At 43.6% G+C, this 13,216-nt stretch overlaps 1 protein-coding gene across 1 annotated transcript; it reads left to right on the top strand.

Annotated features, from left to right (window-relative positions):
* Nucleotides 1-11,146: 11,146 nt before the first annotated feature.
* On the top strand, nucleotides 11,147-13,100 carry RMI2 (RecQ mediated genome instability 2). Its single transcript, XM_074919449.1, has 2 exons — nucleotides 11,147-11,451; nucleotides 12,441-13,100. Exons 1-2 carry the CDS (start codon nucleotides 11,181-11,183, stop codon nucleotides 12,587-12,589), a joined length of 420 nt encoding a protein of 139 aa, XP_074775550.1. The 5' UTR covers nucleotides 11,147-11,180; the 3' UTR covers nucleotides 12,590-13,100.
* Nucleotides 13,101-13,216: the final 116 nt, after the last annotated feature.

The following is a 13,216-nucleotide window of genomic DNA, read 5'->3' as shown; positions in this document are numbered from 1 at the left end:
TCTGCTGAAATAGAAGTCTTACTGAGAAGTAAGGGAAGCAAAGATAGCCAGAACAACACTCAGTTTGAATTGTGTCTGTTTACATTTGAATCTCTTGTTTGTAGGAAGTTCTGTTTTTATCTATAATACTATGCAAGTTCCTATGAAAGTCAGTTTAATTTTAGTATTACTCAATTTCCAAGGAAATAACTTTGGTTTGTGTTTAGAAAACTTACTGCCAAGCCCCCTCTGCTGGACAGAAAAATCATGTTTTCATCCCTCCATGCTGAAGACATCTAGTAAAACCATTCCAGTTTATTACTGTTCAAGTAATCACAGGGTCAGAGTTCACAAGATCATGACTACCTTTCTATGATTATCTATCATGATCTGTCATGAGCTTTAGGGTGACATGCTGCAAATGATGCCAGGATGTGTTCAAATCCTTCCATCTGAATGAGTTTTCAGTCAGTCTGTTGAAAATTCATCCTGTCATTTGATTATTTTACTATCCAAGTAATTTGCAGTAGTGTCGACCCTCTTCACCCCCCACTATATCTCGTATGTATGATTTACATCTTGTTTCAGTGATCTCATTGCACACAGTCAGAGTGTACTTGCATAATATCTATACAGAAAATAATAAAAATCTGAATCCAGGAAGCACACATGTTTTCCCAGGGTAGTTCACACTGCAAAGACCTGCTTTGCTTGTCTTTAAAGTGTGATAAGAGAAGTTTGTTAGGTGAAAGACAATACTAAGTATTGTTTAAATCATGTTTGCCATTTATGTATGACAGAGCCTGTTAGGGACCAGCTTTATATGTATAGATCAGGAAACAGGCCCAGCAAGGAAAGACAGTCCATTAGTTTCAGCACTGTTAGGACATGGATATAAGCCCTGCTCTTGAACAGACTGTCTGATGACCTTGCACTAATTAATAAGGCTAAAAGCAAAAAGAAGTGTGCCACAACACCGAGCATTGCCCAACAGAATTTTGAAGTTTCTGAGATAAAGTGTTGGACCCATTTATGGTCCTCTGCGGTGCACACCGAGAGCTGAGTTTCTTTGAAAGGAAATCCAAAGCAGCCAGTATGCCATGCAAGGAGCCAGTAAGGAGCTATTGCCTACAGAGGTGTGTCTGAAGCTTTTACCCCTCTTGAGCTTGTTCAAAAATTGGTCTTTGAAGAATGGCAGTCTTTTAAAAATGGAGCAAGCCAAGAGAGCATTGCTTGGGCAGCTGATTAATACTTAGAAGACCTTTTCAGTATGTGGAAAAGTGACATTTGTGTCCATGCTTGGCAAGAGGACTTTGGTTCTTCCCTTTTTTGGAAGGTGTCCTAACTACTAAGTAGAGGTCTCTTTTCATTGAAAGGGAAGGAGGAGTATTTGTTAGCCAAGAGGGACTTGGAGCTTAACAGCTAGAGCCTTCACCTATGAGTGGGAAACACTGGGTTGTGGTGCCTCCTCTGAGTGCTGTTACATATGGCACATTAAGCAGTTATTAGATAACCTACAAAAGTGGTATTTGAAGCTGAACCAGAATTCAGTGGCTCACCTCTCAAATCAATGCCCCAGTCTGCAGCCTTAAAGGCAAGTACAAGTACCATTCTTTCTGCAGGTCAATGGCTCTCGAATGCCTTTCTGTGAACTAAAGCAAGTTCACAGGAAGACCAGAGACTGTTGACTTCTATAGGCTTGTGGTGAGGTCCTCGTTTCAAAGTGAGCTTGACAAGCATGTCCTTGAGTCCCTCTATGTCAGGAAGGGATTTGAGCCTGAATTTCCCACATTTAAGCCTGAAACGCCCACATTCCTGCAAATGATCTCACTGGTAAACTGTTAGATAAAATTGATGAGGTTGAAATTGGTACGCCTTGGAAAAAAATGTCTCTAATGAAATCTCTGAAGAGAACTCTTTCAAAGCTCTATTATTTCATTCAGTTTGAAAAAATAGTGACAATTGTCCTGTAAAAATCAAACTGTAGCAAAACTGAGGGAAGGAAAAACATTCTGAATTGGTGTTTTATGTTAAAAAAAAAAATTGTATTTCAGATGAAAGTGTGAATTAATTAAAGTTTCCTAGAATATGTCATAAGTACAGCATGTTTCCTGGTGAGGTTAAATGAGTATTCAGTCTTAGCTGTAGTAGCCAATAAATGCTGAAATTAACAACAGGTTTGGACCACAAAGAAGTCTAAGTAGCCCTGACTTCTAGAGGAGTTAGAAAACAGCCTGTGTTTGAAATTTATGTCCAAACTCCTCACTCACAAGGCAGAGGGTTAAATACACTCTAGTCTCAGGTTTTGTGCATGCAGCATTTTGTAACTATGCAACATTTCCTGTCTGCTGAAATGCAGCTGCATTGCCTCCCAGGTCTAAATCATCTGTTGCTTCATAATTGCAGCTCAGCAAAGAGTTCCCTTTCTTTCTGAAAGAGAAGGTTTTATTGCAGGGCCAGTGTACGCTGAGGGAAGAAGAGAGGAAGGAAAAAAAAAGGAAGCAGGAAGTACTTCAGTCCCAAGCAGTGGGTAATCAGAGACAGCTCTGCAATCTGGGGAGCACTCCTTCCTCCTGAGGCATTTGGCCAAGAGTTTTCTAGGTCTGCAGTCTAGATGTCTCATCCCACCTTCACAGGAACTTGCGCTTCTATGATCAAAGCTATCCTGCTTCCAGGCCAAACTGGTCAGCCTAGCTGTAGCACTTGGTAAAAGGTGGGAACAGGAGGCAGAAGCTCCCTCCTACCCGAGTGAGATGGAGGACCAGGGCTGACCCAGGATATGACTGGCCACTTTCAGAGGCCTTTTCACTTTAGAGCTATTAAGTTGAGGTGCTGTATATTCAGACAAAGATAATATAGAAGTGTGAAATGAAAGCCATAATAGAAACTTCTTCAGTATGTGCCTGCAGGAGAAGTGGCTACCAGGAAAGATAAAAGCATTGCTCCTAAAGCATCTGTCTGTAACTTTACTTATGAAACAACAAAGCAACAGTACACCCTTTCCTACTCACGTACCAGGAATTTAATGGGGCTTCATGCAAGACCATAAACCATAGTTTGAGATCATTGCAAAACACGCAAACTGCTTTGAACTCAAGAACAGAAACGTTCCCCACAGTTTAGGAATAAGAACTTCATGGCACTGCTTCTTTTATGACTCTGCAAGTACTCTTTACGAATGTTATCAGTTTGCAACACTCCACAGCTGTGTGACGAAGATTGCAGAGTACTGATGAAGGGAGTGCTATTGTTTTACAGCTGGGAAATGCAGCCTTTAGAAGGAAACGCATCTATCTATTCTACAGATCAGAGGATGAATGAAAAAGCTTCTGTAATTACTTTCAGTTCTGTTTCTTTTGGCTGCAATTTCTGTTTTCACCAGCCAATGATGTGTCCAGCCAGAATCCAGGGTAGTACAGTGACATTTATAAGAAACAGAAGGGAAAGTAGCCACAAGCAAAAGGGACATTCACTGAATATTGCCAGCTTTGAGTAAAATGTGCACTGTCTAAATGAACACTCCTGTGACTGTGAACTTCAGAGATATTCTTAATAAGGATTGTTCCTCCCAGCCTTGATTTTTTAAGTCACTTATGACCATTACTCAAGCTGATACCAAAGCAGTCTTAAAGTATGTAGCATGTCTCAGAAGGCACTGTGTACCTTTCAGACAGGGCCCAAGTCAGAAGAATCAGTAGACTGATACTGAATGGTGCTGGGTTTATAGGTAACATATACTGTAATTTAACTGGGCCAGCCAAAGTATTTTATGAATTCTATCCACGTTATATATGCTGAATCTACCCTATATACCTGAATTACCAGGCAGGGTGGAGCACTGAAACAGGGGAGTAATTGGGGCCTGACCAGTTGTATTTGAAAATGTCTGCCCTAAGCTATTAGTTCCTTCATCAGTATGGATAACCATTGTTAACCAACCTGGATGGAGGGAAAAAAAGGGGCCTTCAGAATATTTTTGCCATTGCCCAGATGTTCACCCAAATATTTGATTTGGCAGAAATGAGCGTAAAAGGGATTGCATCAAACACTGTGAGTGCAATACTGACTGTGCTTCAGCCTCCTTAGCTCCACTAGTGAGTGCTGGAGGCTCTTGTGGTCTGGAGTGGACCAAAACACCACTGAGTTCCCAGCAAAGGAAGAGCCGAAGGTACCAGAATACAAAAAGTCTCTGTCAAACAGTAGGTTCAAGTATTCAGTTCTCCCTCTGCCTTAAAATCTATGAAAACAATGAAAATGAAAATACCTAACCCACATCTGTTAGGATTTTGTTAGTAATCACAGTATTATCTATTAGAAGAGTCTAGATAGTGTACAGTAAGACTACAGAGTTCTGTAGATAAGAAAAAGAAACTGCTTTGTGCCTTTCACTTTCAGCCTGCAGTTTCTCGTAAATGAAGCTGTAACCGGCAACAGAGTTTTGCCTTGCAAATCCGAGGTTGGGCGCTGTCCTTTTCCGTTCTAAAGTATCTATTGCCTGAAATTATTATCTGTTCAAATTGTAGCAGAGCTACAGATCTTCTACAAATGCTCCTGTACAAAATTTGAAATGATTTGAATATAACTGCTTGATATTTGGAACAACAAAACTCCACAGGTGCAAGCAAAAACATGCACACATTGTCATGCCTGCTCTGCACAGCCACTTTATGCTACGTGACATCTGCATGAATCTTAGACACCATCTGCACTGCACTGATGTCTCCTAGTTGACTCTTAAAGTATTGACAGTTTCTATTTTGAATAAAAAAGCACTGTTGGCTTTTGCAGTAGAGTGCACTATTGCAAGCCTGGTTTTGTGGGCTCGTCAGGTTTTGAAAATAAGGTGTACTGGGTTTGCATTTATCATTTATTGCTGCTTTTTATGACAAGCTGAAAGCTTGCTGAGTTTCTGGGTTCAATATTTTTGAATCCCTGAAGAGTTGCTTTTTGGTTGTATTTGAATCTCAAGTCCAAGTTTTGTTGTTTAGTTTGGAGGGTCTGGAGCACATGTCCTACGAGGAGCGGCTGAGGGAACTGGGGGGGTTCAGTCTGGAGAAGAGGAGGCTGAGGGGAGACCTCATCGCCCTCTACAGCTCCCTGACAGGAGGGTGCAGAGAGGGGGGTGAGTCTCTTTAACCAAGGAACAAGCGATAGGACAAGAGGGAATGGCCTCAGGCTGCACCAGGGAAGGTTTAGACTGGATATTAGGAAGCATTTCTTTCCAGGACGGGTTGTCAGGCGTTGGGATGGGCTGCCCAGGGCAGGGGGGGAGTCCCCATCCCTGGAGGGGTTGAACAGTCGGGTTGACCCAGCGCTGAGGGATCTGGTGGAGTTGGGAACTGTCAGTGTTGGGTTAATGGACTAGATGATCTTCAAGGTCTTTTCCAACCTAGATGATTCTGTGGTTCTGTAATGTCGCTGTGATGTTCTCAGTTTAAACAAGATAAAGCTCATAAGGAGAAATGGCCTTTGACTGAACTTGAGAAAGATCTTGCCTGCTTGAAAATTTGACTCTTAGTAAAAACCTCTCCCTACTAAGCACCAGAAATTTATTTCATGAATCTTTGAACAGGCCTTGAATATTGTAGAACCCTGCCAGTGTATGCTCTGGAACAGCTGTAACTTCTCAGCCTTACTGGCCTCTAGGCATATTTCTAATATTTGACATCTCAGATTTTAAATTTTCAAAAATAAAATGCTACTCTTCTGGCTACTTTTCTATGGGAAAATTATTCTACTCTCACTTCACTGGATGAACTGGATGCTGACAATGCTAATCAGAGTATATTTATGCAAAGCCAGCAGCTGTCAAGGGAGGACACCATGGTCTTTATTTCCCTACACTGGTTATAGGGGCTCTCTGGTCCTGTTAAGCCTCTAAACATCCCATTCTTTTATGAAGTGAAATGAAGTCAGAATGGCTGAATGACTGGTGTCTCCTAGCTACTGGCTTCACTTCAGTCAGGACAAAGATCTAACGCTTTGGATGCCATTCATATTTCCTGTTTAAAAAGAGTTCTTTTTTCCTTCGTGCAGGAGTTTGAATAAGCTCATCTGGAAGCCAGCTTTACAGACTATTTCCAGAGCAGCAAGCAATACTGGTAAAGTAAAGACTATGATTAGTTCCTTTTTTTTGCTTTCATCATGTCATACTCCTATTCCATAGAACACTGATGTATTTCAATTACATACCAGCATATTTATAGTACAGAAATAAATAAACAGGTGACACCCACTTCTGCAGAATGCGACTGGAGCTCTCTAAGCATTTCCTCTAAGTATTCTTTGTAAATGAAATGAGTCAGCTAAGCTGGTGAGCAGCATCACACTGTTTTCATAGCCTGTAGGCTACCATCAGTAGGAATGTGTGGTGAGTAGTGACAGGAACTGGTTAAGTTTGCGTGATGGTAGAGCAATGAATTTCTCATGTTAAGGCTGGCTGTACAAGCTAAGGTTTCCACCCCTCTCTGAGGAGGTGTCTGAGCCAGATGCTGTTTTCCCTTTGCCACACACTGGGTGCAGCTGACAGCTCCTGGCAGCTGCAGGAAAACTCTTGCCGTAATCCTCTACTGATCCCACTAAGCATAAGCTAATATGGAATGTATAGCATCTGTATTGGGTTCTCAGGAAAAAAAGAGCATGAGAGGGTGCCTTGCTAAAGCTTTACTTGATAGCATTTGCCACAAAAGTTAGTTCATCCTATCTTAGAGTGACTCCCATGCGGCTTTGGCAGGACAACACTATGGGAGAGGCCAGACTCTTGTTGTTCGTAGTAGTATTATGGTGTATGTTGCTCATGTTTACCTGCCTTGTCCAAGTCACTTCTAAAAAGTCACTTATTCAGAGCTACCTGCTAACTAAATTCAGGTTGCACCTAGAGTTTTCCTGTTCCAGCAGATGACTTGTCTGGCTCCAGGTGTTTTGAAATTGCTGGTCAAACATAATTTAGCATCCGTACGCCAGACTGATCAGTCCCAAGGCATAAATTACAAGCAGCTGAAGTTCAGGTTAGGGATGCAAATACGACCGACTTCCAACCCATTAATTCCAACCCATTGATCCATTAATTTCAAATCATTAATTAAATTCAGTGATGATGAGGTAGCCTAAAAGAAAAAAACAACCCTGAAGGGTGAGGATGGTTTTCCAGACTTCATCTAGCATGTCAGTATGTCCACATTGCATCTTTTAAGCAGTACACCAAGAAACAACTAAATTTTATATTCTTGTGATTGTTTTGTATAGTTCTGCATGCAGCATAAGAAAATAAACTAGGGTGAATCTCTTTAAGGTGAAACTTGACAGTTCTTGTCTGTGCTAAAAGTTGTCCTTCAGTGAAGTTCCATATGAATACCAGGGAAAGGAAGACAGTTTGTCTCAGATCCCTCTTCTCACTTATAGAGTACTGCATTTTTACGAAGTACTCTTTTCTTATCTTGCTTCTGTCATGCTTAGCTCCTGTATGCTGCTTCCTTTTACTGGAGGAGGATATGAAAGATACAGTCATATCACTTTGCAGTTTACTCTGTGATTGTGGGCAGCCAGTGTCTGCAAGAGATGCTGACACAGAGCAGCGCCTGCCAGCCGGCTGCAGAACAGAGCAGGGGGAGAGCTGCCTGGCCCCATCACACTTGAATTCCCTGAGTTTTTGGGCTGCCGTGGACGAGTTTTTCTATAGTATCTGTTTCATGGACATTTGTGAGCCATTCAGACATTATCATTATGATCCATGTATTTATCAGCTCCACACTTCATGACTTCCTACCATTCACCTGTGGAGCTTCCAGGTAGCCCTGTTTCTGAAGCAAGTATTTAGAAAATACTAAAAATAATTAAAAAAAAAAAAAAAAGATTGCTTGGATTGCAAATCTTAGGGAAAAAAAAAGAAAATTAAAACAAAACTTCTTTTGAAATCTAGTTAGTGACTTCTCAGTACTAGGAAAGAGAAACTGAGAAATGAAACTGAAGAACCTTTTCTGTACATACTAACCAAGGGACTGGGACGGAGACCTTTTTAAAAACTCTTTTGGGTAGGATTAAAGGCTGTAAAATATCAGAATCTCTGCCCAAGGGAAAGAAGGATTTTCTGATTGCATAATATCAGCCTTTTACCAAAAGGGGAGGGGAGCAGAGAATTGCTTCCATTTTAAGTAGTACGGTCAGCGGGAGTGTGAAAAGGTCTGAGCTGGACAGAAAATTTCAAGTTGCTGCTTCTTTGGAAATCTTTTTTCATGGAGATCTAGGGTCAAATTCTTAGTCTAAATTCTCTTTACACCATACTAACAAAACAGTGCCAGAGTAATTGAGGGAAACCTGGCTCCTGATAAGGCTCTGGACTATCTTATCTATGTGTCGTCTGGCCTTTGTGATTCACGTGCACGTTAACGGGAGGAATAACATCCTTGAAGACTGCTTTGAGGAGATGTGCATATTGTAGTAGCAGGCAGAAGATTTGATTCCTTCATTCTAATCCGTGCAAACGGATCTTGTCTCATCCAGCATGCTCTCAGAAAATGTGCTCAAATTTAATCCAGTCTAATTAACAGCCTGTCAGACACCAACTCATTGCCTTTTCCAACTGTGTGCTGGGCGTCCTCTGCTACCCATAAATCAGAGTGTGATTGCTGTGGGATCAGCTCCACAAAACAGTCTGTTGAGGCATCAGACATTTTTCCTGCAGCTGCAGAATGTGTCTCCATGCTGAGCTGAGCCAGTTCTTTGATAAGACCTTTGCAGATGATTCACTATAATTTTGCATTTTACTGAAAGATAAGGATTTTCTGGTTCAGGAAAACAAATCAATTTCTTGGTGCTTATCGCCAGTACTTATGCCCTTCTTCTCATAACACAGTTTCTTCAAGGAAAATCTTTTAAAAGGGACCTTTTAGACTCTCCTGGAGATTACACTCTTGTAGGGGTCTTGCCTTCATCTGTAGATTTAATGGCTTAATAAGCATTAGACCCTCCTATTATATAGTAACAAATAGGAATACAATACTTTTATCAATATTTGGCACAATTAGGTTTTTTTTATGTGAAACTAAATATTGATGCTGTCAACTGACTGCAGTTTAGGGGCATAAATTACAAATATTCTTGTGTGAGTCTTGGTCAAATTTTGCATTCATATACAGTAACCATCTAATGTCTTTCTATTCCTGTAAGCCATATGATCTGATTGCCAGATTACATGATTTGGTATTGTGCTTAGATGTCAGTGTTTTTATTGTTATGACCAATATTATATTTTATTCTTACTGTAAATGGTAACTAAAAGTTAACTGCTTCCTCACACTATAAAAGGAATAAAGTCCCATTTACAGAATGCCTCTAAACAGATGCATGTACCAAAAAAAGATCTTTTGATGTATTTTGCTACTCAGAACAAAACTGGATTTTTAAAACAAAGTAACTGGCTATTTTAATAGAGAACAAAGCCAGCTTTAAAGAATGATTGCAGTGGTGTCAGTTCTCTGTGCATTTTTACCAATTTTGCACTTTTGTAGGTAACAGAACTTGTGAAATTGAGGACTCCATCCCCTTGGCTTTCCTGATTATTTTTCTTTTTCTTTGTTCATCCCCTTGTTTTTTCATTAGCTTATTTCTCAGCTTATTTTCTAAATGAAATGTCAACCCACCCACCTACAGGAAACCATAACATTTCAAGGACTTCAGATTGTGGCAAAACGAATTAGGCCGTCTGTAATATAGACAGACAGAAAACAAATACTTAAAGGCCTGATTTGCGGAAAAAAGCCTCTACAACTCAAATAGAGTTATCAGCAGGTATGTTTACTCCGGCGCCGGGGTGCAAGGGGATCTCTCCACAAAGCTTGCACACCCACCCCACATTTTTACCAAAAACTCACAGAGTGTGGATATCCATATTCACTGGGTTACATAACACAAACATACATATGCATGAGTAGGGCTGGGTTAGAAAGGCTGATGTCAACAGTTTATGTCATCTTTGCACCTACCCATTGCCTCCTGGTGGGCGTCTTCGGGGGTCTTTGGGAGGAAGGCTCCTAGTCTTTCTCACTTTGTTTTTTGCCCGGCCCATACGCGGATTCTCTTGGCCAATTTCTTGAATAACAAGAGTGTTTTTCAGCCGGTTTACTTTCTATCTTATCTAAGAGAACCAATAGAACTTCTGCCATTCGTATATGGCTATCTTTATTCATTAGCAAAATTCCAACTAGTTAGAGCCACTCAAGGCCAAAAGTATAGTATTTTGCTGAACATTGTAATCCTTGGTAGATTTTCACTGTGAACTGCTTTGTTTTGATGAACACAGTAGTCCTTGGTAAAATTCCACAGAACAGCCTGGGCAAGCAGGATTCTTAGCAATATTTTAAAAAATACCATAACTTGCTATAAGTAAGTAAATAAGTTGCTAAGCAGTTTTCTATAAGTAAATAAATCTCAAAACAAATAATCATTTCTCTGTATCAGGCCTCGGGATTGAAGTCTCCAGCTGCCTATACTTTCAGTGCATCGTGCTCTGGATTTCCACAGTATATACGATGAAAAGATCCCCTAAAATCATCCCTGAGAAAACTAGCATGTTCATTTTCTTTTTTTTTTCACGAAACGGGAGGATCTTCATCAGCTAAACAATACACATTAAGCGATCACTTCTTGCTAACTAGTGAAGAAATACAGTGGGAAACGATCCGGGGTGGCTCCTAGAGCGCAGGAGGAGGTGGGGGAGCCGGACACCAGCGCAGCCCTGGCGGGGGGGGGGAGCAGCTGAATCCGCGCTGCGGGGCGGCTTAGGTGAAGGTGAGACACAGCAAAAAAAGTATTTGCTCCTCAAACCGAACGATTGAATCAGACTTTACGCCGATTTTTGCACTTCGATCCTGGATGGAGTTCAGGTGAAACGAGAACCAGCGGGTCTGACCCTGGTGAGGCTCTGAACAAGGGATGGCGGCCGGGGGGGGTGTTGGGGTTACGGCAGCGGCGCGGCTGGATGAACCGCCTGGGAGGAACCTGTCTGGGATCTGCGTGGAAAACAGCACACCTGTGCGAGCGCCGGGTTTTCCGCGGGAGCCGTTCGCGGTTCCGAGGCAGAACAAGCGGCCGCGGCGGGGCGGGGTCGCGGCCCGCGCTGCAGAGGCGGGAGCTGGCGCCGCCCTGCGCTTCCCGCCCTGCGCTTCCCGCCCTGCGCTTCCCGCCTCCCGCCCCTGAGGGCCGCCATGTCGGGGCCCCTGCCGGGGCCGCCGGTGAAGGTGCTGTCCGCCCAGCTGCGGGGCGCGGCGCGGGGCGCCGGCGGGACGTGGCAGCTGGGCCGGGCGGAGGCGGGCCGGGAGCCGCTGCCCCTGCGGGCCGTGTGGATGCAGGGCACCGTGCTGGAGGTGGAGCGCGGCGGCGGCCACGGCGGCTCGGCCCGGCTGCAGGACGACAGCGGCGCCTTCACCGTGCTGGGGGTGGAGAACGTGCCCAAAGGGCGGCCCTGCCTCAGCGCAGGTACCGGCGGGCGGCGGCGGGGCGGGCGGGGCCTCCCCCGGGTGGTGCGGAGCGCTTCCCCGCCCCGTGTTTGTTTTAAAGTAACGCGGCAAAGCCCCTCCTGGCGCCCGCCGCGGGACCCGGCGGGAGTGCTGCTCCCGGGGGGCAGGTGCGGCGGCGTGCGGGGCCGGCGGCCTCCCGCGGGGGGCCGGGGTTGTTCCGCCTGCGCCGCGGGCCGACCCGGGCGGCTCCTGGGCACGGGGACGCGGGGCGCCTCACCCGGTGCCGGGACGGAGCCTCCCGCACCGGGCTGGGAGGGAGACTTGCCGGCCTGCGAGCCCCGGGGCTGTGCCGGTTGTTAAGACTGGCTCTTGCCTGCCTGGTTTGGGGTCACGCTGAGCTGAGCTGCTGTGGCAGTCGGGGAGCGGCGAGTGCTGCCGCGGGGGAGTGTCTTTGTTGCTCTCAGTGGTACCAAGGCTTATGCCTGCTTGCCTGATGAGTTCCAGTAAGGATCCAGCCCTGTTTTCAGTTCTCCACAGTTACAGGAAATGTTTGATCAAACTGGGGTGCTGCAGAGAAGAGCTGTGAGACTGGGAACAAAGATAAGGATTTTTCTTTTTTTTTTTTTTTTTTTTTTTTCCTTTCACCAGTACTGTTAATTCAGCTGGAGAGGTGCTGGACTTCAGCATTGCAGGAACTGTGGTATAAAATAGTCACATAGCTTAATTTCTAGCAGAATTGTCCTCCCTCCACTTGCGCAGCATAAGGAGGAATTGTGCTAGTTTTAACTCTTACTGTATATATCTAGTAGAATCTATCAAGATGGCTGTACAGATAATGAAGCCTTTTCCTGATATTTAGGTCTAAGAAATCTTTGTTCCTTCAGTTTTCTTGCAGGTATTGGCAGCTTTAATTCAAATTGTTTAACTACTTGGTTTTAAATATTTTGCTTTCTAAATTAAAATGTAAATACAAAGGTTAATTAAATTCATGTTTGCTTGTTTTTTTAGGGAAGTATGTAATGGTGATGGGTGTGGTGCGGTCCTGCAGTCCTGAGCCTGTTCTTCGAGCGATAAAGATGACAGATCTTTCTGAAAACCCCGTGCATAAGAGTATGTGGAGCCTTGAAGTGGAGGATTTGCACAGAGTCATCCCCTAGATACTTTTTCTTCTGCCTAAAATAACTGGAAATGTACTTTTTTTTTTTCTTTGTTTTTTTGGTGCAGAACATCGGGGCTTTCTCTGTACTTGTGGTTTCAAACAACCACCAGGTACTCTTGGAGTAAAGTGAAGTGAGAAGTCGGGCTCAGAGTTAAGTGGAGGGATCAGTACATGTCTGATAATAATCACAATGTTCATCTCTTTCACAGTCTTTTTATACCAACAGACTTGAGAAACACTTATTTGATGCTTTGAGTAACACGTCTATGCTGTTCAGAATACTACATGTTCCTACAGACGTTAGTTGCTGTTTCTAGGAACACGTGTTTAGTCATCCCTGTAGCGTGCATTGTTGGCAGCAAGGGCTGCACAGAACTCGTGTTACCAGGGTGAACCCGAGACGTGGAATGGAGGCAGAATGTGTCCATTTAGTCTGTGGTTGGAAAGAACCTCTTTGCCTCTGTTTTCTGTTTCAGTAATAACCATGTCAGTAAACTCTACTTGTGAGACAGGTGTGTCTGTCTAAGCAGTTCTTGTACTTAAACACCTCCCTGCTTTCTGGGTTTCTGAAATACCGAAAGTGGTACAGTAATAACCCCTGTGTTCCAGTGAAGTGAAATTAACT

The sequence above is a fragment of the Athene noctua genome, chromosome 15 (genome assembly GCF_965140245.1).
Source record: "Athene noctua chromosome 15, bAthNoc1.hap1.1, whole genome shotgun sequence".
NCBI classification, from domain to species: domain Eukaryota; kingdom Metazoa; phylum Chordata; class Aves; order Strigiformes; family Strigidae; genus Athene; species Athene noctua.
The sequence above is the reverse complement of the archived record's forward strand: the minus strand, read 5'-3'. Positions and strand labels throughout refer to the sequence as shown.

What these genes read in the sequence shown, in the direction of transcription:
- RMI2 (XM_074919449.1), top strand. Translation starts at nt 11,181, where the DNA reads ATGTCGGGGCCCCTGCCGGGGCCGCCGGTGAAGGTGCTGTCCGCCCAG. An exon ending in GCGGCCCTGCCTCAGCGCAG is followed by an intron (nt 11,452 to 12,440) that starts GTACCGGCGGGC and finishes TTGTTTTTTTAG; the next exon opens with GGAAGTATGTAATGGTGATG.